The sequence below is a fragment of the Lepidochelys olivacea genome (assembly GCF_965140295.1).
Source record: "Lepidochelys olivacea isolate rLepOli2 genome assembly, chromosome: 7".
Lineage (NCBI taxonomy): Eukaryota > Metazoa > Chordata > Testudines > Cheloniidae > Lepidochelys > Lepidochelys olivacea.
Genome location: NC_140417.1, coordinates 45,289,467 through 45,317,013, shown reverse-complemented (window position 1 = coordinate 45,317,013; position 27,547 = coordinate 45,289,467). Strand labels below are relative to the sequence as shown.

Sequence of the window (27,547 nt, the reverse complement as noted above, 5' to 3'; positions counted from 1 at the left end):
GAGCATCTGGGCTGGACAGATCAGACTTTCTTGAGATTTCCAGCACTCTCTGGTTTGGGCACCCAAGGAAAGCTTACCTCACTGTATTTCAGTATCCCAGCCTCTGGACGCAGGCTGGAGCACAAGCAGGGCACAGAAATGGTCTTTTAAACAAAATTAAACCCAACTTTTCAAACCTCAAAGAGAAAGCAGTTTGGGGTTGGCTCTTACTGTTCACGAAATGGCTCATCCCTAAGGCTAAGATTTTGTCATGGTTATTTTTAGTAAAAGTCACAGACAGGTCACTGGCAATAAATAAAAATTCACAGAAACCTGTGACCTGTCCCTGACTTTTACTAAAAATAACTGTGACAAAATAGGGAAGGAGGAGGGTCCAGCAGCCACTGCAGCTAGGGCTCCGGAGTCTCCCCTGATGCTCACAGTGGCTGAGAGCCCTGGATTAATGACTATCAGGTACTCAAATAGCCCTCATCACTGTAGTATCTAGATTAGAATGCTATAAACAAAGATAGTGTCTGTATTTCAGAACAGACTTTTCAGAAAACATAGTGACTCTGAAACAAATAACAATGCATCCGATGAAGCGAGCTGTAGTTCACGAAAGCTTATGCTCAAATAAATTTGTTAGTCTCTAAGGTGCCACAAGTACTCCTTTTCTTTTAACAATCCTGTAGTGAGGGTTGCCAATGTTGATTGGATGCATTCCTGGAGGTTTCATCACATGGCATATCCTTTAATTAAATAATCTTTAATTCCTGGAGACTCCAGGACAATCCTGGAAGATTGGCAACCATACCTGTAACCAGAATGGTTCTCCCTCTACATCTGTATCTTCCTGCTTAAGAGCAGTCACCAACACCAATGCAGGATCACAGCGCCACCTACTGGGCCATGCAGTTTGCAGCCCCTATTCCAGGAAATGGTCCCAGCAGATACATCAACAGCCCCTAAAAACAGAACCTCCAACCCCCACAGAAAAAAAACCAAACAAACCTCTGCAAATGTTGTTTCAGAAAAACAAGCCACCTCCTTGATAAGACTCCATGGAATTAAAGCATGTGCCAAGTAACTGAGAATGAGCCCCAATAAGTTACTTGATTGTGTAAAATGTAAGCAGAAATGTTAGTCTTCTTGCAGCTTCATTAATCAATTGCAAACTTCTCAGAGAGCTAATCTCAAACCCTAAAGTTTACATGTTAGCATCATCCCTCTCTGGGTGGATAACTGCCCAGCCCTCTAGGAAAGCAAGAATTCTGGGAGTGTCAGTGGCTCCTTCACAGCTGTCACAGCCGTTTTGAAAAGTTTCTGCACCAAAAAGAGTTTGGCCAAAGGAGTATCAAGCACTGTGGAACACACTAGACAAACACGTTCCCTGAGCTGGGACATGCTGGCCAGTAAACCCAGCCACATCAGGGATAGAACAGGATTTCTCCCCACTCCTGTCCTTAAGAGAAGATCAGCAGTGTCACATGATCTTCTGTACCACAGAATCACAATACAATGGCTGTGATGTAATCAGTTTTCTAAAAAAGAGAGACAAATGTTGGAAGATAGTAGTTGCCCTGCTGGATTAGACCATGACCCTGCCTAGTACAGTGTCCTGTTCTTGGCTGAGGCCAGTAATCAATGATTCAGAGGAAAATAACGCTCCTTGCCACCCGTTCATTTATCTGCACAGGGGCAGCTTGTTCTGGACTGCTGCAGGTGACCACTTACGCCTAGAAGAATGCGGTATGATGATATTGAAGCCTCATCTAGTCATTAAATTACCCAGTCATTAAATCACCCAGTCATTAAATCATGCTTTTAAAAATCCTGCTGGAGTGAGTTATAGGTTGTCTATATGCTCCATAAATAAGTACCATCTAGTGGCTGCACCCATTGCTGAGTCTGAGAACTCCGTTGAAACTCAGTTTAAAAAGACAGTTCTAGGTCTCCATTTAGGTGGAAGTGGTTTTTTTGTTGTTTTTTTAAACAGCTTGGTCTCTCCCTCGCTGGCCTGCAAAACTGCTAAGAATCATCTCAGCTGGAATGGGGGTAAAACTAAGACAAAACATGGTTCCCCAACACACAAACCCTGGGTGAGCATCACTGCAGATGCAGCCCTGCTGCTCTTTCGTTAAATTTCTCTTAGCATGTTCACATGAAGTAGGGTCCTTTTCTATTTTGAAGGCTTTTGGATACCGGATGCACTTTTGGGGGAAAGAAGGGGCAGGGACATGATTGTGCAATAGGCAACAGCGGGACCGAGGTAAAGGCTGGGTTGTGAGTGATGGTGGGGTGGCTCTGGCTGGGATCCAGGCTGGGGTTTGGGCATTGGCACATCAGTCAGGATTGAGGTGACTTGCAAAGTTGCGTGCAAGACTCCAGAGGGAAAATGAGAATGAAGGAGCAGGCAAGAGTGAAAGAGTGATTATGAAAGCAGCGGAGAGAGAGAGGGAGGATGAGAGCGTGCTGCTGTTTAGTAAAGTCCTTGGAATCTGGTGGTGCTTTCTAAACAGCCTCACACGTATTTGCTGAGGCTTGATGTAGGCAGCACTGACGCAGGTCCCAACTAAGTGTCTGGGAAGGCACTCACAGCCCAGCCTTGGAGGATATCCCAGCAGCATGTCCTCCTGTGCTCAGAGACCGCAGAGGTCACCAGCTGGATATTTCCATCCCATGAGTGTGCGGTCCATTCTGATGACCTCTAGGAGCTTTCCTCTGAGACCAGCTCAGACTCCTTGACTTGGCTATTCCTTCCTGCTGGCCAGGAAAGGAGCTACTGACTGCGAAACAAGAAAGCAACTTGGCTTTAAATCCTTCCATTACTTATAACAGACTGCTCTGGCTCTCCACTCCAGTGAATTCTTCCCCTGCTCTTTCAGGCATCTCTACTGCTTGAGTCACTTCCCCTGATAGAACAAGAAAATAAACCTTCGCTATTCCAGCTGCACTGCTTGAGGAGCCAGGAGACCTGGCTGCTATTCCAGGCTAAGCCACTGGCCTGTTGCATGACCTTGGGCAAATCACTTCTCCCTGTGACTAAGTTTCCCCACCTGTAAAATGGGGATAATGCTTGTGACCTCCTTGGTAAAGTGCTTTGAGATCTATGGGTAAAACATGCTACATTGGAGCTAGGTATTATCATCTGATGGGGAGTGTGGATGAGGGTTTTGATTCGGGCCCACTGCAATACGTAAAAGAATTATTTTACTCTTTACCAGCAATTCTTGTGTGTGATGGTTTGAACTGAAGCTCATTTCCATCTACAGAACATGCAGCACTGGTTTCATTAGGTTTTTATATTTGTTACTTGTAACATTCACAATGTGCTAGGTGTTATATAAACAGAAAGCTCAAACTGAATATCGGAAGCTTTTCTCCCAGTCCTCTAGAGCAGTGGTTCTCAAAGCTGGTCCGCCACTTGTTCAGGAAAGGGAGGCCAGCACGCCCCTTGACCCGCAGCCCGCACTGGTCTGGAGCGGCGAACCGCGGCCAGTGGAAGCTGCGATTGGCCGAACCTGCGGACACGGCAGGTAAACAAACTGATCCAACCCGCCAGGGGCTTTTCCTAGAGCAGTGGTCACCAACCAGTCGATCACAATCGACTGGTCGATCCTAGAGGAACTCCCAGTCGATCGCAATCTCCGGCAGCAGTGCAGTGTGGCTGCTGCTAAGGCAGATTCCCTGCCTACCCCGGTCCCACAGAAGCTCCCAGAAGCGGCCACTGCAGCCCCACGGCCCTGGGGTCTCCCTCCACGCGCTGCTCCTGCCTGCGGGGACGGTGCTTGCAGAGAGAGGCAGCATGTGGAGCCACGTGCCCCTCCGCCTCCCGCACCCCAGGGGCCACAGAGGCATGTTGGCCCCTTCCAGGAGTGGTGTGGAGCCAGGGTAGGCAGGGAGCCTGCCTTAGCCTTGCTGCACCTGCCACCAACCAGGAGCTACTGGAAGTAAGTGCTGACTGGCGGGAAGCCACACCCCAACCCCCATCCCTGAGCCCCCTCCTGGAGCCAGCACCCCATACCCCCTCCTGTACCCCAAGCCCCATCCCTGACCCCCCTCCCCAGCCAGCACCCCATACCCCCTCCTGCACCCCAACCCCCGCCTCAGCCCTGACCCCCCTTCCAGAGCCGGCACCCTGTACCTCCTCCTGCACCCCAACACTCTGCCCAAGCCCGGAGCCCCATCCTGCACCCAAACTCCCTCCTAGAGCTTGCACCCCTCACCCCCTTCTACACCCCAACCTCCTGCCCCACACTCCGTCCAGAGCCCCCTCTCACACTGTGAATCCCTCGACCCCAGCCCAGAGCCCGCACCCCCTTCCGAACCCCAACCCCTTGCCCCAGTGAAAGTGAGTGAGGGTGGGGGAGTGAGTAGAGCAGGTCTTTGGGGCCTCGGGGAAGGGGCGGGGTGGATCCTGGGTTGCCCTTAGATTCAAAAAGTGATCTTTGGAGTAAAAACGTTGGAGACCACTGCTCTAGAGCTAAAATAACAGGACCTAAAGTAACAAGACTCTGGAAATAAACCAAGGATGGCAGAAAGAGCTACTCTTTCTAAAGTATCAGGGGGTAGCCATGTTAGTCTGTATCCACAAAAACAACAAGGAGTCCGGTGGCACCTTAAAGACTAAACAGATTTATTTGAGCATAAGCTTTCGTAGGTAAAAACCCCACTTCTTCAGATGCATGGAGTGAAAATTACAGATGCAGACATAAATATACTGACACACGAAGAGAAGGGAGTTACCTCACAACTGGAGAATCAGTGTTGACAGGGCCAATTCGATCAGGGTGGATGTAGTCCACTCCCAACAATAGATGAGGAGGTGTAATGAGCCAGCCACTCCCAGTCCCTATTCAAGCCCAAATTAATGGTGTTAAATTTGCATATTAATTTTATTTCTGCTGTTTCTCTTTAAGTCTGTTTCTGAAGTTTTTTTATTCAAGTATAGCTACTTTCACGTCTGTTATAGAATGTCCAGGAAGATTGAAGTGTTCTCTCACTGGCTTTTGTATGTTACCATTCCTGATGTCCAATGTGTGTCCATTTATTATTTTACATAGGGACTGTCCGGTTTGGCCAATGTACATGGCAGAGGGGCATTGCTGGCACACGATGGCATATATCACATTAATAGATGTGCAAGTGAATGAGCCTCTGATGGTGTGGCTGATGTGGCTGGGTCCTCTGATGGTGTCGCTGGAGTAGATATGGGGACACAGCAGGCAACGAGGTTTGCTACAGCAATTGGTTCCTGGGTTAGTGTTTCTGTGGTGTGGTGTGTAGTTGCTGGTGAGTATTTGCTTCAGGTTGCGGGTTTGTCTGTAAGCGAGGACTGGCCTGTCTCCCAAGGTCTGTGAGAGTGAGGATCATTTTCCAGGATAGGTTGTAGATCGTTGATAATGTGCTGGAGAGGTTTTAGCTGGGGGCTTTACGTGATGGCCAGTGGTGTTCTATTATTTTCCTTGTGGGGCCTGTCCTGTAGCAGGTGATTTCTGGGTACCCGTCTCGCTCTGTCAATCTGTTTCCCCACTTCCCCAGGTGGGCACTGTAGTTTTAAGGATGCTTGATAAAGATCTTGTAGGTGTTTGTCTCTGTCTGAGGGACTGGAGCAAATTAAGTTGTATCTTAGGGCTTGGCTGTAGACAATGGATTGTGTGATGTGTCCTGGATGGAAGCAAGAAGCATGCAGGTAAGTATAGCAGTCAGTAGGTTTCTGGTATAGGATGGTGTTTATGTGACCATCACTTATTTGCACTGTATGTCCAGGAAGTGGATCTCTTGTGTGGACTGGTCCAGGCTGAGGTTGATGGTGGGGTTGAAACTGTTGAAATCCAGGTGGAATTCTTCAAGGGCCTCCTTCCCATGGGTCCATGTGATGAAGATGTCATCAATGTAGCACAAGTAGAAGAGGGGCGGTAGGGGATGAGAGCTGAGGAAGCGTTGTTCTAAGTCAGCCATGAAAATGTTGGCATACTATGGGGCCATGCGGGTACCCATAGCAGTGCCACTTACTTGAAGGTATAAGTTGTCCCCAAATCTGAAATGGTTGTGGGTGAGGACAAAGTCACAAAGCTCAGCCACCAGGTGTGCCATGGCCTCATCAGGGATACTATTCTTTACAGCTTGTAGTCCATCCTCATGTGGAATATTGGTATAAAGAGCTTCTACATCCACGGTGGCCAGGATGGTGTTTTCAGGAAGATTACCAATGCATTGTAGTTTCCTCAGAAAGTCGGTGGTGTCTCGAAGATAGCTAGGAGTGCTGGTAGCATAGAGTCTGAGGAGAGAATCCAAATAGCCAGATAATCTTGATGTAAGAGTGCCAATGCCTGAGATGATGGGGTGTCCAGTCCTCAAGTCTTCAGATACTTTCCCCTTCCTGTCTAAAACAAGATTTGCCAAAGGAAGGAGTCGATTACCACTAAATTCTGGTTTAAACCCATCCCACATCCTCCTCACAAAGCATTCCATTATGGATCCCATTGTCTGAGATGAAAAATACTGCCTGTTTGGGAATAATGGCTGCACATGTGCTGGTTTGTTACTGAAAGGTCACTCCGGAGGGCAAGACTGTGCATGCTGGCTTGTTGTTGTTGGAGGGCTGCTCAGAAGCAACAGGCTGCACTCGGTGCTTTGTCATGGTAAGATCACTCAGGAACAACAGGGGTTGCTGGGACAGAACTAAATCTGAAGCATTCGTTCTGGAATCTCCGAGCATACCCGCCAAAAGAATTCATAGGCTTTGAAAGTGGAGGTTTAAAAAAAAATAATTAAAAAGAAGCAGACCTACCAACAATCTTAAGTTCTTTTTCCAGAGCAAGACCTAAGCTGTTCATTATGAACTAAAAGTGCCATCCGATGCATGGAGAAATTGTATTTTTATCATATGTATTTGCAGCATCAACAAAAATGAGATGCTTGGAATTGAGATTCCCTCTATGCTAGGTTCTCATACTTATTTCTTGCTTTAGCTGACTGAGCTAATAATCGGTGTCGGACCATCCATGGGAGCTGAAACACCTCTGCAGACTCAGACCTCTGCCCCACCTCCTTTCTAGTGATCCTTCAAGTAAAATCCTCTGTCAGCAATGGATGCACCAGTGACCATCTGCAGAGATCGGAATGCTGGGAAATGCAGTGGAGGGTCCGGTTCCTATTGCTGTGCAGGGATCCCATAGACGACTCAGCAAAAAACTCAAGGGAGATGAACACTGGATCAAGCAAAGCTGTTCTTGTTGATGCAGTCACCTGCTTTATGCTTTTGGATGTGTAGGAACCTCGGCCTGTTGGGGACAAGAATGAACATGGCATTGCATTTTGTCGGAGAATATGAATCCACACCCACCATATAAAGCCACAATTTTCCATGAACGGTAATCCCATCAGATAATGTCAACACTAAGATATGTCAGGAATGCTTGGCAGTGCCCCCACTTCAAGGTAAACTAGAAGTTTGCGGAGTTCGAAGAATGCAGGTGTTTAGGAAGGGGGTGCACTAAGTTGGTGACTGAGTCCCTCTGAGTTTAACCTCAAGACACGAGGATGCAGAGGGCAACTGTACCCAGGGCTGGATGCAATTGCATAAAGTTGAAGGGAACAGTCGGTGAAAGAGAAAACACTTACTTGCCAAAGAAATCCTTGTGGATGGCAGAGACAGAAAGAGACAGGTCAGGGTGACTCTGCAGCCAGTTCTCCACCATCTCTGGGTGTCTGGGATCAACTTCTAGAAACACACTCCTGAAAACATGTGTGTGGGGATGTGGAGGGGAAACAAACACATTTTGTTTGACCAGCTTGGAAATATAGACTCTCTCTATAAAGACACCAGACTCTCTTTCCTAGGATGGTCCAGATGTCTTCATAACTCAGCCTGATAGAATCACCCTCATAAAACGACCAATTAAAAGAACACACGAACGGCCATACTGGGTCAGACCAAAGATCCATCTAGCCCAGTATCCTGTCTTCCGACAGTGGCCAATGCCAGGTGCTTCAGAGGGAATGAACAGAGGAGGTAATCATCAAGTGATCCATCCCCTGTCGCCCATTCCCAGCTTCTGGCAAACCGAGGCTAGGGACACCATACGTGCCCACCCTAGCTAATAGCCACTGATGGATCTATTCTCCAAGAATTAATCTAGTTCTTTTTTTAACCCTGTTATAGTCTTGGCCTTCACAACATCCTCTGGCAAAGAGTTCTACAGGTTGAACACATAGCAGGGGATCGTACAAAGGAGAGAGGGGGACAGGGAAAGGATCTAGATAGGAGGAAGGATGGTCTAGGGGTTAGGCCGCTAGCCTGGGACTTGGGAGACTGCGGAAAATTCCCTTTTTTGCCATGGACTCTGTGTGACATTGGGCAAGTCTCTCTGGGCAAGTCTCTCAGTCCCCCTTCTCTAAAAAGGGGATGGGAGTCCTGCCCCGCCTCACTAGCACTCAGATACTATGGTAATGAGGACCATCTAAGTACCTAAAGACAGAGATGAGGCTAAAAGGGAGCGTGTGATGATGGAGGCCACTGCAGTATGAACGACTGTGATCCTGAAGCACTAGGATGAGTGGAGAGGGCTGGCCAGACCTGAGGTACACAGGTGTCTGAGTCCCCTCTCACAGCACCTTCACACCAGGGTAGCAACACTGAGGGAAATGGTGTCACACCACCAGTGTGACAGGAGCCTATATCTCCAGGCTGCTTGTCTGAATCTGGTCACCTGACAAGTGGTGCTCTACGCATGATGTGGTGTTGGTCTCAGTCCAGTTCCTATTGGACAGGGACCCAACTCAAAAAAGCCACCACCTCGCCAGATGGCCCCCTTGCCGGATGTCTCAGCAGAGAGGCCAAAGACTAGCTGGGCCTGGACTCTATACTCTACATTGCATCCATTGGTGTAGGTGCTGCAGGTTGCACATGACTCACATCAGCAGGGAATGACACTGCAGGTTTGTGCTGCTGCTGCTGCTCATACTGTTCCAGCTTGGTGAATACTTAGGGCACATCAGTTTCCAGAACTGTCAACCCAGCAGCTTTCAGCAGCTGTAAATTCACTCCAGTATCAAACTAGGGACCTAGGAATATATAGCTTTCCATGTACACAGGTATTGCTATCACTGAACTATCTGAATTCACCCCTAGTCTTCTGGAACTGATTACAGCTTTTGGCAGTTTCGTAGGCTATACCAAACTGCAAAAAAAGAGCCAAACCCCAACCATATGCTCCTCTGAAAATCCCCAAACCTTCCCACACTGAACACTTTCTTTACCTCAGCCAAATTAATTACATGCCTGGATTTGGATCTCATTCCTGACCTTAAAAACTCCCTCCCATCAACATTGGCTCTACCTTAAAATACAAAATAAGCACTCTACAGAGCTTAATCCTGTGAAACTCTGAAGAGGATTTTGTGCTTTAGTGGTCACATCAAAGCTCTAAGAATGAATATGGCTCCATGCCTGCACCCCTATAGCACAATGACACTGAATATTCCTGTTCCAACATTGCACAACAGGAGATTTTCAATGAATTCTCTTGGGCTGGTGAAAAGTCAGGACTGACACAGAAGACACTTAGAATGTCCTGGCTAAGTGGAGGGCTACAGTGCTGATCTCTAGTATCTCATGAGGGACATCACAAGGTAGTGAATGGAAGCAGGAAATCTCCTTGTCATTTATCATGGAGAAGATAAATCCCTCAAGAAACAACCCCTGGGATCAGAGTAGCAGCCGTGTTAGTCTGTATCCGCAAAAAGAAAAGAAGTACTTGTGGCACTTTAGAGACTAACAAATTTATCTGAGCATAAGCTTTCGTGAGCTACAGCTCACTGCATCCGATGAAGTGAGCTACAGCTCACAAAAGCTTACGCTCAAATGAATTTGTTAGTCTCTACGGTAACACAAGTACTCCTTTTCTTTTAACCCCTGGGATGTTTTTTTCCCCCTCCTGGGGTGTTTTATAAGATATCTTACCACAGTCCATAAATATCAGTGACCCAGGGGTGTCTATAGTGCTTCTCTCTCCAGATATCTCTCCGCTTAACCGTTTTCTTCTTTTCTGCTCTCCCTTTTCATCTCTTCCCCTGCTATTCTCTTCTCTCTGCTTTTCCTCACTTCTTTAAGTTTCAGGTACCCACTTAAATAATGACCAAGCAACAATACCAAGCAGCTGGGGTCACCAGCATGGTGCATAATCCCCTGGCTGATTGTATTAATATCAGTAATTCTTTACTAATGCACGTGACATTCTTATGTTAAGAGGGAATGGCTTTTTTCCCCTCTTTTCTTATGTGCATTTGACTCCCCCTCGTATTTGCTTATATTTCTGATCATAAAAAAGTGTGAGGTGGGAATAGGCAGAAGATATGAAAAGTCAAATGTAGACAGGCATTAGGATTTTAGTTATGTATCAGCGCTTACCCATGATCCTTCAGGATACAAGGAGCCAGAGCCAGAATTTTTTTGATCACTGTCATCCCATCATTTCCCCCATCCAGGGCACCAAGGTCCTCATAGCTGGAGGTTGAAGACAAGGGATGAAATCTCTCCATTATCCATCATTACACACAGCAGTAAAATGTGTTGTTAGTAGCATCTCCCACTGGGAACAAGCACTAGAGGGGTCTCTGGGCACATGGCACATGAAAGCGATGGCTTGTGGGGCTGCGTCCCAGTGGAAAAGTCACAGTAACTTTGGAATCTGTAAAGAGGGAAGATTGTAAGACCCCTCTGGTGACTCAGATGGGTGGTATGTGTAATAGAGGAAGTTATTCAGAGATTGCCACTGTGACTAGGCTGAGAGAGTCTTGGGGCAAACATCATCAGGCATTCTTGATCTCCTGATGACAGCTATAGCACTGCTCCTGCCGGTCACGTTTAATAACAACAGTAGCAGTAATTCTTAGCTTTGGCACAGGCCTTTTCCTCTCAGAGTGCTTCACAAAGGTGGATAAATGTTTTACTCCCATTTTACTTTGAGTAAACTGAGGGGGGAAGAGGTTAAATGATTTGTTTCAGGTGCCACAGCATATTCAGGGCGGAACGTGGACTAGAAACTAGGTCTCCTCACTTGCCATCTGGTGCCCACCACGCTGCCTCCTCAGCTTAAGGGCGCTCACCAGAACTGCAACTCACTTGGCCAGTAAGTGGCATTATTATTATTCAGTGCTTCAATTGGGCTGCTAGGTGCAATTATATCAATCCATACTTCTCATTGGTGCCAGTTGGAAGGGAAAAGTGGGTGGGTGAGTAGGCAACAGGGCAACGTATCACTTTTTCTCCAGGCTCAAGCACTGCCAACAGCCAAGTTGAGCTGCCATCTAACCTAACACACTGTGGTACAATACAGAAGGATCTACTTAGTTCAGAAAAGTTTGAATTTGCACATCATTATGACAGGAAGTTTCCACCTTTCAGGGATGGGGGTGATTTGTTTTTGTTATGGGGGGAGGGAATACCTGGCATCATGCCAGACGTTGGGCTCAGGAACCAGTTCTAACCTCCAGTTAAATCAATTTTGTGGGAAACAGGCAAAGAGGAAGGTGATGTATCGCATCACATCATAGGTCCAGCTACTGTCCCCAAATGGCCTTACTCAGAGCTTTTTCATTAGACAAAAGCCTTGTAACAGATGGTGGCTCTTGTTATAGCTATCAGTGGAAAGCAAGTCAGTTCTAAGCTCTTGCCCCTCTGAGCTGCAGCCTGATTACTACAACTGGTCCACTGAACCCTGAGGGGAACACTACCCAGGAGACATTAGGAAGTGTACTACGGTGAGTTAGCACGGGAATTTGCCAGGCATTCAACACCACTCCTGCTCTCCCAGAAACAAGGGAAAGTGTTTCCAGCTCACAGACCCTTTCTCTAAGTCATGTAGCGTTTTCACATGTCTTCTGCCCAATTCCTCACAGTATCAGAAGGAGGCAAGCTCACCAGGGAACAAATGGGCCAAGAGGGAATCTCTGAACTAGGTCTGAAGGAGAGAAAATACCAAGATCCTCAGTTTGTGCAGGAATTAAAGGGACGGGCTTCCAAATAAGTGTATAGGCAGGTGGTTGCCCTTCTTGGACTGCATTCCGCCACTCCCCATCCCCGACGGATATCTCCTAACTTGTTAGTACTAGATACCTGAAACTTCTCTACAGAGAACAGAAGAGGGTGAAATAATGCATGGGAAAGAGAAAGATAGAAAGGTCTTATCTGACCACCTGAGGATCTCTTCAGCCAGGTGAGTCATGTCTCCATGGAAGACATAAGGTGGGTTACTGACTATAGTGTCCACAGGACCCCAGGGGAGGAGCTGCTCCCAGGAACCTAGAGCAGAAAAAGAATGAAAACCAAATCTCAGCCATAACTATGTACCTTCAAAACTCATCACTCAAGTAAGATCTTGATAACAGTGACTCTATAGGCACAGGTTTCTCTCTCTCTCTATGGACAGGATTTAATTTCACATTTTTGTTAGACTAACCTGAATTGGTCCACCTTCCCACCTTAATTTAAAGGGCATGTCTACATTGCAATCCCAGGTGATGGCATCTTGGGTAGACAAGTCTGTGCTTGCTTCATCTATGTTAGCATTGCTAAAAATAGAAGTGTAGACATGGCGGCATGGGCTTCAGGCATGCAGGCTAGCAATGAGAGTATGTCCCCAAGGTCCTGGGTGGGATTGCACAACCTATGCTGAAGCCCATGCCACCATGTCTGGCCTGCTATTTTTAGCAATGCTAGAGTAGGTCTGTCCACCCAAGCTGTAAATGCACCATAGGCTGCTGTGTAGACATACCCACAGAATACGATAACAGAGAGCTAAGCACATGGAAAGAACCAATCATTCACACAAACAATGTGCTGCAACACAATGCCTTGATGTAGTCGAGGATATCGAATCCATCTGGATCCAGAGTGAAGAATACCATACTCATCTGGATAGGATGCAAATGTTAAGCGCACATTCTCCTCTGTACACCGGTGCCTCTGCAAACTGAAAGTACGGCCAGGAGAGCTTTGAAGATACAAGCTTGTACTGAAGAGGCTGACTCTCAGTTCTCACAATATGTTTCCTCTGCTACTTCAATACTGTACTGACACCTGACATTCCACAGCAGCATAGGGACCTGTGCCCCTCTCAGGTGCACAGTGTGTTACCAGCTTGCAGTCAGCCATATGCAGGCGTGAAAGTAACTTAAAGGACTTACCAGTACGCCGGAGTCCTGAGCAGGGGGCGTGGCCTCAACCGGAAGAGGCGGGGCCTCAACCAGAAGAGGCAGGGCCTTTACATTCCCTGGCCCTTTAAATCACCCCTGGAGCCCTCCCGCCGCTATTCCAGGGCTCTGGCAGCGGGGCTCAGGCAGTGATTTAAAAAGGGCCCGGGGTTCACAACAGCGGTCGGAGCCCAGGGCCCCTTAAATCACTGCTGGAGCCCTGCCACCGCTACCCCAGGGCTCTGGCAGCAGGGCTCGGACGGTGATTTAAAGGGCCTGGGACTCCGGCCACTGTAGGGAGCCCCGGGTCCTTTAAAATGCTGGCCTGGGGAAGCTGGTCCGGTCTGGCACGGTGTACTGGCTCTTGTCGGTATGCCGTACCATACCGGCTTACTTTCACTTCTGGCCATATGCACATAATGTGAGATGAGATCTAAGCGTAGCAACAACCAGAAACATGCACATGCCAGAGCTGTCTCCTGAGTTACCCATCAGCCAGGATTTGGTCATTCCTGCCCCAGTTGCCTATTGTTTTCATGCCCACCTCCCCTCAGTAAAATAAAATGGAGAAAACATCAGGGGAGGTAGAAATATGAAAAGAAATTACCGGAGGAGACATTGTAGCGGAGAATTCTTATCCTGTCCTGTAGCTGCAACCTGCAGGCTCAAGAACAGAGAAAGTAAGAGATACACTCAGGTCATTCAATGGCACACAATTAAGGCTAAGATTTTGTCACAGAAATTTTTAGTAAAAGTCAGGGACAGGTCATGGGCTTTCGAGAATTTTTCTTTATTGCCCGTGACCTGTCCCTGACTTTTACTAAAAATATCCCTGACAAAATAGGGAGCCGAGCTGTGGGCTCCCCACACTGCCTGCAGAGGTTGGGCAGCTGCAGGGGCCGCTCTGAACTCTGGGGCTTTGAAGGACCCCCAGCAGCTCAGAACACTGGGGGCCTGGCTCAGAACTCCGGGAAACCTCTACCATCTGCGGCAGCTGGAACCTTTGGGGTACGCCCGCAGAGCTGCCGGGGCTCCCGCTGCTCACAGTGGCTGGGAGCTGTGAGGGGCCCACACTGCCGGAGGCAGTCAGGAGCAGCAGCTCTGCCGTCCCGGCCAGCCGGGAGCTCTGAGGGGCCCCCACTGCTCGTGTTTGCTGGGAGCTGCGGGAGGGGGGCCCCGCAATGCCCGCTGTGTCCCCACGGCAGCTGGGAACTCCGGAGGGCCCCTGGCACCTGTAGCCATGAGGAGCTGTGGGGTCCCCCTGCTACAAAGGGGGGACCCGAAAGCTCCCGACCGACAGGGTTGAATTCATGGAGGTCACTGGAAGTCACGGATTCTGTGACTTCTGCAACCTCCATGAAAAAATCATAGCCTTACACATAATTAAACACAGGATATCACACCTACCCATGCAAACCCCAGCCACAATCTGCAGCACTATTACCTAGCACAAAATCTGAGGGAAGTCATGGGTCTGTTCTTTGCTTGCAAAGCAATTAGGTGCAAGTATTCAAAGCAAGGCACAACCTGTGCACCCAGAAAGACCTCTGTGCGCAAGCCCACTGTGCACCTCAAAATTTCCTTTCAAACCCCTGTGCATATCCTTTTGTGATAAAGTGGGATTTTTTTGTAATATTTGTGTGACCCCTATGCATGCCTCAGTTTCCCCTATATGTTGTACTTTTACACAGTGGCGGGGGAAAGGACTGTTGGTTTGGAGACACAAGTGTGTGTGCTGCCTAGCTGTCTGAGCCTGAATGGGTCATTACAAAGGACTGGCCAAGGCTGACTCCAGTTAAAATGACACAGAGGTAGATGCATTTCCCCACTTCTCAGCAGGGAAGCTAAGGAGGGACCCCAGCTTGAGAACAAAGGACTGGGAAGGTGTGAGGTGGGGGATAAGAGTTGGCTCTGGAAGGAGTCAGCGCTCTCACCTGGGAACTGACCAAGGAGGTCAGACAGCTTGAGGCAGACAGAGCCTGAACATGGGGTTCACTTTCACTCCAGCTTGGCCGGGCTTTGGCTAACCAGACTAGACTATATGTTAACCTTCAATTCTCTATGCTAAAATAAGGACTTCCTGTGCTGTGTTCCAGCTGACTAATAAACTCTACTGTTCTGATAACGCTGCCTGAGTGGTGCTGTAAATACTTGGCGACGTGCGTTAATCCCCAAAATATTTATGTCTCTACCAGGAGTCTACTTCAGTTGGACTCTCTGAACAGTGGGGTGGGGGGAGAGAAAACCTTTTGTAGTAATAAACACCCATTTTTTTATGGTTTGTGTGTATAAAAACATCTTCTGTATTTTCCACAGTATGCATCCGATGAAGTGAGCTGTAGCTCACGAAAGCTTATGCTCAAATAAATTGGTTAGTCTCTAAGGTGCCACAAGTACTCCTTTTCTTTTTGCGAATAGAGACTAACACGGCTGTTACTCTGAAACCTCTCCGAACAGAGCTCATGGTGTGAAGCAGGAGCATTGAAGCCCCAGAGGTTCAGTCCAGGAGGTGGTGAGGCTGCATGGCCTATTCTGGAGAAAGGGTGAGACCCCTTGGGAGTCTGGCACATTGAAGGGGTTCCTCCTAGAGACTGTTGCAAAGCTGAGGCTGTAGCAACAATCCTGTGGATCCGTGACACCTTTATACCCTCATCCTCTCCTTTTGCATGCTGTGACAAAGTTCCTCCTCTGCCTTGGTGGGTCCTGCACTTATTGGCGGATTTGCTTGCTTCAGAGATTCATGGCAGCCCTCAGTTTGGCCACTTTTGCTAGTGGCTCAAACCTGTCATTCACTCAGCTAACCTCATCACTGGCCAGCATGGGGAAAAGGAAGGAGAACAATCCCCGTAGTCTCTGCTGATCCACCTAGTGGGTCAGGGGACAGGCCAGGGACCTTCCCCTCTGGTGGGACCCACAGTCCAGATCAACTCCTCCTGTATCCAATAGGGAGTTAGGGGGACAGGGGGAACCCAGGCCCGCCCTCTACTCCGGGTGCCAGCCCAGGGCTGTGTGGATTGCAGCTGTCTACAGTGTTTCGTGTAACACCTGTGTGACAGCTACAACTCCCTGGGCTACTTCCCCATGGCCTCCTCCCAACACCTTCTTTATCCTCACCACAGGACCTTCCTCCTGATGCCAGGTAGTGTTTGTACTCCTCAGTCCTCCAGCAGCACTCCCTCTCACTCTCTGTTCCTTGCATGCCCCTCACTGACTGAAGTGAGGTCCTTTTTAAACCAGGTGACCTGATTAGCTTGCCTGTCTTAATGGATTCTAGCAGCCTCTTGATTGTTCTGGAACCGCCCCTGTTACCTCACCCAGGGAAAAGGGACCTGCTTAATCTGGGGCTAATACAGCTGCTTTCTATCACTCTCCTATAGCCATCTGGCCCGACCCTGTCACAATGCATACACATACATATTCACCTAGTGCACTCGCCACCCCACCTCATCTGTACATTAATTATGCCTGCAAAATCTCCTACGTGCGAACCCACCACACCTGCAAAAAACAAACAAAAAACCCCCAACAACCCTCAATTGCTGGCTTCAGACATGCAAAAATGGGGTTCTGTGAGTGCGAGGGGCACGCGCACGTTTTTCTACATGCCTCTTCTACCCTGCTTTGAAAACCTGGCCCTTGCAAGAGTTGTGAAATGTGAATGTATTTGGCTCTAACGCCACAGTGACATTTAGGTGTTTGCATCTAACATGCAGTGTCATGGTGACATGATAATATCATGTGCTCATGTGAGGCAGGGAGTGAAAACGAAAGCATCACAATGCAGCTGATTCACCAGGCAGAACACATACTAAAAGGGTGGGACTTATTTAGGATTAGGTCCATTACGGTGCAATGCTACAGAAAGAGGCTTTAGGGCTTCTCAGGTACAATATCCTTACATGGGCTCTCCCTCCACCCCTGGCATCTCTAAGAGAACACACAGCCGTAGCGGTGCCTCTCAGCTTGAACTGTACCTCACTGAACTCTCTGCACTACTTAGATTCCCTAGGGACTCAGGAGATGTGGGCACTTCTCTCTTGCTGGTGAAGAACAAGACAGTAAGCACATGGCCCTGAGAGGCCCAGGTGACTTTCCGACATATTTCTGAACCCTCTGATCCTCAAGGCTGCCAGAGGCCAGACCACCCCCTTAGCTGCTGCAAGTCAGAGGGGCAAGCCTTGGGGCTGCCAGGGGATGTGAAGGGCATTATGCTCTAGTCCCACCCTGTCACAGTCCTGCCATACCCACTCCAAATCTGCTCCATAATGTCCCACATCCTAGGGGGCAGGGGCCAGATGAGGATTCCTCTTAACTAGGGGAACTCTTACCTGTAGCCCTCATAACCACTGTAAATCCCCTTGGTGCTGCTGGGGTGGAGCACAGTGGGTCCAGGCATGGGAAAGCTATGATTAAATTAACCTGCTACGTTGGCAGTAATCCCATTTCACAAATGGGGCCACTGAGGCACAGTGCAATGAAGTGACAAGCTCCAGGTTGCACAGTGAGGCCAGGTCTACCCTACAGATTTCTGCCAGCTTAGCTCTGTCTGTCAGGGGGGTGAGATGGGATCCCTGACTGACAGAGCTGGGCTAGCAAAAGAGCAAGTGTAGATGTAGTTATACCAGAAAAACTGATTTTACCAGTCTAGCTTATTTTGTTTGGGGGGTTGGATGGTGGTGCTGGAAAATAAGCTATACCAGCAAAAGCACAGCTTTGCCAGGTTAAGCTGCGTCCACACTAGGAGCGCTTTGTGGGTATAGTATACTGGTACGGCTATCCCTGGAAAAGCGCTCCTATAGTGTAGACGTGGCCTGAGACAGTGGCAGTAAGGAATAGAACCCAGCAGTCCTGATGCCCCCTGGCTGTCTGCCTTAATCACAAAATCACCTTTCTCTTCTGAACACCAGATGATCACTTCTTTGCAAAGCCACAGGATTTCTCAGGGTTTGCTGGAGGAATGAGACCCAGGCAAGAGGTGACATCCAGGTCAGCATGTTACTGAGAGCATTCTGTGAGGATTCCAAAAACGCTTCCCATTTCCCTACACTGTATTTATACACTGAATTAGAAGCAGCTTTTCAAAAACCATCCAGCTCCTCCCAGTACACACTCTCCCTCCATGCAGAATAACTCACGTAGCAGACTAAAACCCAGTCAAGGGAGTACAGCATCCAGGATTTTCCTCACCAACTTTTCTATCCAATGCACTAGTGTATTTGGGACACATAGGGGGCCTCATGCTCCACGGGGCGAGAAAGAGTCCTGTTCCATTCCTAGACCCCACCTTGTGCTCCCTAAGGGAGCAAGCACAGAGGGTGCTGTAAGACCAGCACACATTGGCAGTGGGGAAGAAACAGTGTGATGGATGTAGCAGGACAGACTCAGTCCTGTGCTCTATACTAACTCTATCAGCATGTAAGGGCCAAACTGTATTGCAAGGAGCTGGGGCAGAATTCCCCATTGCACAGGGCCACTTAAGCAGCCCTATGTTGCACCCCTCCCCCCGCTTTGTAAGTCTTTGCGCAAACAGTGTGTAGGGGCAGGACGGGTGGGTGGGACAGGGAGCACATAGAGGATAGAAAGGGGAATCGCCACAGTGCACACCACTACGAAGATTTGGGACTGCTCCAGACTGTAGAACAGGCCTCTGGGAATTCTCAGGAAGCTGCTGTAAATTAGAGCACCTTTGAGGCTGCTCTAATCTACACCAGTGGCCATTTCAGCCCCTAGAGCAGCCCAGAATCCTGGGGATGGACGAGTATGATCAAGCCACCTGTCCTCCTCTTCCTGCAGGAGCAGCACAAGATAGGTCCCAGGATGCAGAGACACGGAAGGAAGCCAGATTCTGGTGTCAGTTACAACTCGTATTAACTCACATGGAGCCATGCTGGATTTCCACTGGTGTAACAGAGAGCAGAGTTGGCACAGGGAGCTGACGGGTAAATGAGATGGTGTAATTCTGACACCAGCACTGTCCTGGCCATGATTTCACTGTCAAGTGACAGTTATGGCAGAGTGCATTGTGGCATTAGACAGCTGCAGAGTAGAGCTGATTCTGAAGCCCTTAAAACTGAGCCACAGCACAGGTGGCTGCTGTGGATTGTAGTTCATTTGGTTACAAGTCAGTGATAGCGACAGCCCAGAAAGGAAGAAAGATCCTGTGGGACACCACACCAGCACACCCAGAAGTCTAGGTACTGCCTGAGGAGCAAGATAAAATCTAGACGTAAGAAAAGAAGCAAGGCCTGAAAAGGGAGTTGTCATAAATATAAAGGGAAGGGTAACCACCTTTCTGTATTCAGTGCTATAAAATCCCTCCTGGCCAGAGGCAACATCCTGTTACCTGTAAAGGGTTAAGAAGCTCAACTAACCTGGCTAGCACCTGACCCAAAGGACCAATAAAGGGACAAGATATTTTCAAATCTTTGGGGAGGGGGCGGGGGGTAGGGGGTGGAAGGCTTTTTTGTTTGTGCTCTTTGTTTACGTGGTTGTTCTCTCTTGGGACTTAGAGAGGCCAGACAGAAATCCATCTTCTCCAACCCATCCTAGTCCAAGTCTCCAATATTGCAATCAGTATAGGTAAGCCAGGCAAGGCGGATTAGTTTATCTTTTGTTTTATGTGAATTTTCTCTGTGTTAAGAGGGAAGTTTATTCCTGTTTTCTGTAATTTTAAGGTTTTGCCCAGAGGGGGATCCTCTGTGTTTTGAATCTGAATACCCTGTAAAGTATTTTCCATCCTGATTTTACAGAGATGATTTTTACCTTTCTTTTTTTTTTTTTTTTTTAAATAAAATCCTTCTTTTAAGAACCTGACTGATTTTTCCATTGTTCCAAGATCCAGGGGTTTGGGTCTTTGATGATTTTGTAACAAATTGGTTAGGATATTATTCTCAAGCCTCCCCAGGAAAGAGGGTGTGTAGGGCTTGGGGGGATATTTTGTGGGAAAGACGTCTCCAAGTGGTCTCTTTCCCTGTTCTTTGTTTAAAACGCTTGGTGGTGGCAGCATACTGTTCAAGGACAAGGCAAAGTTTGTACCCTGGGGAAGTTTTTAACCTAAGCTGGTAAGAATAAGCTTAAGGGATCTTTCATGCGGGTCCCCACATCTGTACCCTAGAGTTCAGAGTGGGGAAGGAACCCTGACAGGAGTCAATATGGTGTAGTGAGGCAGAAGGAGCCAGGCATTCTGGATTCTGCTATTGGCTTTGTCAATGACTCACTTTCTGACATAATGTGACCAAGTGCCAATTTTCTGTAATATTTTTATTATGCCTTTGTGTGCCTCAGTTTCCCCATGTACTTTACATTGCTACCCAATGGTTGCAAAAAGGGTTAGAATGTGGCTTTTGGGGCAGAGCGGGGGACATGAGGTGCTGTGTCACTTCATTGTCTGGGGTGGAATGAATGGATTGTTAGAGGACTGGCTGTAAGTGACCCATATCAATGAAGCCTCCAGAAAGACAAAGGAAGCTGCACCGAACCGAACGACTGACATTGTCCCAGGAACATATGAACTCAGCATGGGTCAGCAGGAATGGGATAAGTTTGGATTCTTGGAGGGACTCTGCAGCTCTCTCTAAGGACTGACAGAGAGCCTGAAATGGAGTCCATGGCAGCTTGGCTGGCTGACTGGCTTGGCCAGTATGGACCATGTCTTAACCCGAGATTCTCTACACTCACCTCAGGACTAGCCGTTGCTGTGTTCCAGTCAACTAATAAACCCTGTGCTGTTTTAGAAAAGGCTGCCTGGTGTCACTGCAAATCCTCACAGACAGCCCTGAATGGTTACAGTACACGCCTCCTGCAGGAGTCCTGCTTGGCTAGACTTGCTGCAGGGAGCCACAGAAGGAGAAAGGGTTCTCTGGTGCCTGAAGACCCAGTTTCAGTGTCTCAGAGGCTGCAGCCCTGCCCTGTGGAATTGTGTGGGTCCTTGGGGCCCAGAACACTAAAAGGGTCACTCTCAAGGCACTGGTAATAGCCTGTGGCATGGACCAGAGTCTGGTCTCACTAGGTCATAGAATCATAGAATATCAGGGTTGGAAGGGACCCCAGAAGGTCATCTAGTCCAACCCCCTGCTCAAAGCAGGACCAATTCCCAGTTAAATCATCCCAGCCAGGGCTTTGTCAAGCCTGACCTTAAAAACCTCTAAGGAAGGAGATTCTACCACCTCCCTAGGTAACACATTCCAGTGTTTCACCACCCTCTTAGTGAAAAAGTTTTTCCTAATATCCAATCTAAACCTCCCCCACTGCAACTTGAGACCATTACTCCTCGTTCTGTCATCTGCTACCATTGAGAACAGTCTAGAGCCATCCTCTTTGGAACCCCCTTTCAGGTAGTTGAAAGCAGCTATCAAATCCCCCCTCATTCTTCTCTTCTGCAGGCTAAACAATCCCAGCTCCCTCAGCCTCTCCTCATAACTCATGTGTTCCAGTCCCCTAATCATTTTTGTTGCCCTTCGCTGGACTCTCTCCAATTTATCCACATCCTTCTTGAAGTGTGGGGCCCAAAACTGGACACAGTACTCCAGATGAGGCCTCACCAATGTCGAATAGAGGGGAACGATCACGTCCCTCGATCTGCTCGCTATGCCCCTACTTATACATCCCAAAATGCCATTGGCCTTCTTGGCAACAAGGGCACACTGCTGACTCATATCCAGCTTCTCGTCCACTGTCACCCCTAGGTCCTTTTCCGCAGAACTGCTGCCTAGCCATTCGGTCCCTAGTCTGTAGCTGTGCATTGGGTTCTTCCGTCCTAAGTGCAGGACCCTGCACTTATCCTTATTGAACCTCATCAGATTCCTTTTGGCCCAATCTTCCAATTGGTCTAGGTCCTTCTGTATCCTATCCCTCCCCTCCAGCGTATCTACCACTCCTCCCAGTTTAGTATCATCCGCAAATTTGCTGAGAGTGCAATCCACACCATCCTCCAGATCATTTATGAAGATATTGAATAAAACCGGCCCCAGGACCGACCCTTGGGGCACTCCACTTGATACCGTCTCAGTTTTCCCATTAACAAAACAGGGACAAGTCTACTGACCCAAAGTACTTTGGTCTCCTTGCAAGAAAGGTGCAACGTAAGTACAAAACATCGCTATTATGCCATTTCCTTCCCAGCTGGTGGTCTGGCAAAGGGGATTCACAGGTCAGAAAAAGGGTTTTTTTAACCAAAATAAAAATTCAGGGAAAATTTGTTCCAAAAATTTCTAATTTTCTCTGGATTTTCCAGAGGTTCAAAGCGTTTAACGCACCCTGGCACCTGATGGTGATGAACATGATATCCAGCCTGTGGCTGAGACACTGGGCATATTTGAGAATCATAAGCCAGGACTTTGGTGGCTATTCACTTGTCTCAGGGGATCAGTGTGAGGGATCCTAGGAAGCAATGGGCACTCACAGAGAGAAAAAATGAGCAATGCATATGTTCCTACCTCTGAGCATTCTCTCTGGTGAGATTCACAGCAGCTTCCTCTTTATCCACAGCTATCACCCGGCTCTGGTACAGAAGGAAACAAAATACACATTATATCACCAACATTACTGCTGTTAGCTGATGACTGGACATACAGACTGTGGCAAAAGGGGCAAATGAGACAGATGATGCCAATATAATGTCTTGGAAAAGGTCTCTCTGTCTTTCTAACACCAAAATCAGATATAGCCCCTGAAGAATCCATCTTAGGACTTCCACGGAAGCAGGATACTTTGGGGTTGTGTAGTCACACAGGGCTGACCTTACCATGAGGCGAACTGAGGCAGCCGCCTCAGGTGGCAGACTGTGTGGGGGTGGGGGTGGGGGCCACTAGGACCCAGAGTGTAGAATATTGTGTCTGCTGCTGGTGCATATGTATTCTCTCTGCTCTAGATGCACAGAGATGGTGGAGTGCTGTGCTGGAGGAAGGAGGGCACAAGAAACATAACAGGCAGGCAGGAGAAAAGGTGAGAGGGAATAACAGAAAGCAGCAGGAGCGGCAGGGAGAGAGAAGAGGAGGAGCCTGTTATGTACCTCTCTAGCACCCACAGGAGCCTGGACTGATTAACACCAGCTTCTCAGGGAGCTTCCTGTTTCTGCTACTTCCCTGAACCCACTGGAGGAGAACAGGCAGTCAACTGAAGTAGTAGGAGCCCTTAAGACGCTGATATCCTCCCTCACTCAGGCCTGGCTACCAGCCTGCTTATTTGTCCCCTTCAATTGAGTGTTGAGAGCCAATATAGCCGGCACAGAACAGCAGTCATCAGTGAAAGAAGAAAACGCCCCTCTGGGGCAGCATTCAGAAAAAGAAAGAAAGCAAAGGAAGCTTTTCTATCGAAGCAGGAAGGAGCTCTCCTGAGATACATAGACACAAATGTTCACGGTGAGCCTTCTGGCCCCAGTGAGGATGTGAGTGGTGAGGAGATGCCTGATCTTCCAGTTAGTCAGAGTGCAGGTGACCTGGCAGCTTACTGCAGCATCCATATCTTCATCTCAAATGGATGTAACCATGCACATTCCTGAAGAAAAGTGTAGATCAGAGAAGACTGTGGTGGAGGTGCAAGCAACAGCTGCTGCTGAGTTTAGTTCCTTAAGTCTAGATGATCCAGGACTGTGGACCCACTTGAGCAGTAGCGTGAGGGACTTCCTTGTACTGCATGGGCCACAGCAAGTGAAAAACTTCATGTTCTCCAAAGACAATGAAAATAGAAGTTTCCATCCAACACATTACTGGCGTGGAATCCCCAATGGTGACAAAGTGGAGAGGCCATGGCTTATGTATTCAAAAACCCAGAATGTTGCATACTGTTTTTGTTGCAAACTCTTCCAGTCTAACGTTCCAGCCACATTGGGTTTGACAGGAACAAAGGACTGGAAAAATCTGGATAGAAATCTGGCATGCCACAAGAAGGCAGCAAATCACCAGAGAGCATTCCATAGGTGGAAAGAGCTTGAGATGAGACTAAGGTTAAAGGCCACCATAGATGATCAGCATCAAGAGAAGATTGCATCAGAGTCTCTTTTCTGGCAACATGTTCTGAAAAGGCTCATTGCCCTTGTGAGAATGCTTGCAACTCAAAACCTAGCACGGCCTGGCACTTCAGATCAGCTGTATGTGCCAAACTAGGGAAACTTCCTTAAAATTGTGGAGCTGATGGCTGAGTTTGATGCTGTATTCCAGGAGCATCTAAGAAGAGTCACCACCCAAGAAATGTACACACACCATTACCATGGAAAAACAATTCAAAATGAGATCATACAGTTACTGGCAACAAAAGTCGAACAGAAGATTGTAGCAGATCTGAAGTCAGCAAGATAATACGCTGTTATTCTGGACTGCACACCTGACATCAGCCATATGGAACGAATGACTTTAATGGTGCGTTTTGTAACAACAACAGAACCTAGTCCCTGCAATGGTGACTGTCAGAGAGTATTTTCTAGAATTTATTGACATTGATGATACTAAAGGGGCTGGTATGACAAATGTGCTTCTTAAAAAGCTGGAAGACACGGGAATTGCGATAGCTGACATGAGAGGTCAGGGCTACGATAGTGGTGCCAACATGAGAGGAAAGAACAGAGGAGTGCAGACACGGATCAGAGAGTTAAACCCTCGAGCTTTTTTTGTCCCATGCAGTTCTCATTCATTGAACTTGGTGGTCAGTGATGCAGCATCAGCTTCTAGCGCGGCTGCTGAATTTTTTAATGTAATTCAAAACATCTATGTATTTTTCTCTGCATCAACTCATCAATTGCAAATTTTGAAGCAACATCTGGGAACATCCTCTCTGACACTGTAACCACTGAGTGCCACACGATGGGAAAGTCGAGTGGAGGCAATAAAGCCTATCAAACACCAAATAGGGAAGATAGCTGATGCCATAGTTGACATTATGGAGGAAAATGCTATGACAGGAACTGTTTGTGGGAGAACAGTGGCAGAGGAAAACGGAATCACCAGAAACATACATAACGTCAAATTCCTGAGTGGCTTAGTGTTGTGGCATGACTTACTGTTTGAAATAAATGTTGTAAGCAAGAGACTCCAAGGTATTGACCTTGATATATCTGGAGCGATGAACAACTGGACAAAGCAAAGTCATACCTACAGTCTTACCAGTCAGATAAGGGATTTCAAAACGTTCTGAAGAGTGCACAGAAGTTGGCAGAGGAACTTGACACTGAAGCTATTTTCCCATCCATTCAAGAATACACGAGTCACCGAAGAAGACGACATTTTGATTACAAGGCACGAAATAATCCCATAAGAGACCCCAAACAACAATTCAAAGTTGAATTCTTTAACCAGCTGCTAGATTGTGCAATACAGTCAGTTGAAGAACGTTTCATGCAGCTCAAGGAACAAAGCAGTATATTTGGGATGCTGTATGCTTATTCCATAACTCCTCACTATACCTGAAGAAAACCTACACAAGCAATGCAGGGCACTAGAGACAGTGTTGACACATGATGACATGCACAATATTGACGCGAGTGATTTAAGTGATGAACTGAAAGTCCTTTCAAGATACATTTCAGCAGGATCAACTCCAAAGGCTGTTCTGGAATATATGTGCACAAATAAGATTACCACCCTCTTTCCAAATGCTTTTGTTGCTCTGCGCATACTTCTAACACTTCCTGTAACAGTTGCCAGTGGAGAACGCAACTTCTCCAAGCTGAAGTTAATAAAAACACATCTACGCTCCACAATGACACAGGAGAGGCTGGTCAACCTTGCAACCATCTCAGTAGAGCATGAGCTGGCCCAGACTGTGGACCTTCAGGAAGCAGTTCAAAACTTTGCAACCAAGAAGGCACGGAAAGCACCACTTTGATTATTCAATGCCAGTGTTTACTATGCAGACAAGAAAAGTTACATTTGCTGTTCAGGGGTTTGAAAGTTAAGTGTTCCTTAACATTTTTGAACAAGGCATTTAAAGTTATTAGTGCTCCTTTATTGGGGTAGGTAGCAGAGCAGTACCATGAGAGGAGTAGAACAGGAAGAAGGCAGAATTGAGACCTTTCAAAGTTTTGGCCCAAGCGAGGGGGCATGGGGGCGTCATTTGAGCTCACCGCCTCAGGTGCCAAAACGTTGTGGGCCGGCCCTGCGCTTGTAGCTAGGCCTTCAGCATGACTGAATATTTTCATTACCATTGCCAGCATTTTACCTTAATAAAAAGTCTTAGGGCCAGACCTTCTGCTGGTGTGAATCAGATGGAGTCAGAGGAGCTACACTGATTTGCATCAGCTAACGACCTAGTCCTAAATATATCTGTGATTCTGGCAGGCCAGGTGCCAGCTCATGCCAAGGCCCCTAGGCCACACTGAATATTGACAAATGCATAACTGGAAACCAATCTGGCTCACCTGTGTGTTAGCATTGTTAAAACAGATGTTAAGTTTTTATAAATGTATTGAGTGTTTGGACTTAATAAAATGCTTATGACTTGCTGCCTGCATTAATCTCACTTATAATAGCTATTATTGGGAGATGGTAATAGTTAAGTGTTTGCTATGAAACTGGAAACCCCCACTGTCAGGAGAGAAGCATTACCAAGTGTGAGATACCAGTTTACCACAAGAGGTGAGATCTCCTACCCAACAAAAGAAGGCCTATAGACACCAGATGAACCACTGTGGAACGTCCGCAGACAAAAAGACTTTCCTGATTGCTCTCCCCGACACCCAGGAAGAGGGGACATGCACAAACCCTCATCCCATAACAGTTTGAAATCTGGGAAAGGGAATAAAAATCTCTGATCAGAAGGCTCTGTGTCCCTATGCTGTTTGAACTTCAGTGAGGAGGCAAGACTTCTAAGCATAAGCAAGGGATCCCCAGCTGTTTAGTTTGGGTTAGCCCTAAAGGACATCTAGAGCTTGCAAATTACAGCAGCTTCTATTGCCTTTCGAAACCTAAGACTGTAACTCAAGTGTGTGTTTACCTGCTTTAATCTTGTAAATAACTCATTTATTTTTCCTAGTTAATAAATCTTTAGTTAGTTTATCACAGGACTGGCTACAAGCACTGTCTTTGGGGAGAGTTCTAAGGTACAATTAACCTGGGGTAAGTGTCTGGGACAAGAAGTAACCTGAATATTATTATGATTTTTGGTGTAAGAGACCATCTGTCACAACGGCAGACTTGTCTGGGAGGCAAAAGTGCCCAAGGGGACAGTCTGTGACTCCAGAATAAGGCTGTTCTAGTGCTTTAGGAGTTCACAGTTGATATTCTGTTGGCAAAATCTAATTATACAACATGTAACCAGTTTGGGATTTGTGCTCCAATTTGTAAGGCTGCCTTGAGGCTGGCACCCATGTTTGTGAGCCACTCCAGACAGCTTGACAGTATCAACTGGTAAACTGGGACAGAGCAGCCCAGCAGAACAG

The 27,547-nt window shown here is 47.6% G+C and overlaps 1 protein-coding gene across 6 annotated transcripts in view; it reads right to left on the bottom strand.

The window, feature by feature from the left end:
* HEMK1 (HemK methyltransferase 1, mitochondrial release factors N(5)-glutamine) overlaps positions 1–27,547 on the bottom strand; it is a 133,909-nt gene that overhangs the window by 79,773 nt on the left and 26,589 nt on the right. For 4 of the 6 annotated variants that reach the window (XM_084634271.1, XM_084634270.1, XM_084634273.1 and 1 more), the window contains 6 exons: positions 22,614–22,678; positions 13,787–13,836; positions 12,184–12,289; positions 10,397–10,492; positions 7,609–7,722; positions 6,713–7,268 (listed from right to left, as the gene is read on the bottom strand). In XM_084634271.1, coding sequence (XP_084490397.1) covers positions 7,202–7,268; positions 7,609–7,722; positions 10,397–10,492; positions 12,184–12,289; positions 13,787–13,836; positions 22,614–22,678 — 498 coding nt within the window. In that variant the 3' untranslated portion in view covers positions 6,713–7,201. Of the gene's footprint in view, positions 1–6,712; positions 7,269–7,608; positions 7,723–10,396; positions 10,493–12,183; positions 12,290–13,786; positions 13,837–22,613; positions 22,679–27,547 lie in introns of those variants that run through there. The other 2 variants (XR_014712430.1, XR_014712431.1) reach the window with 1 other exon arrangement.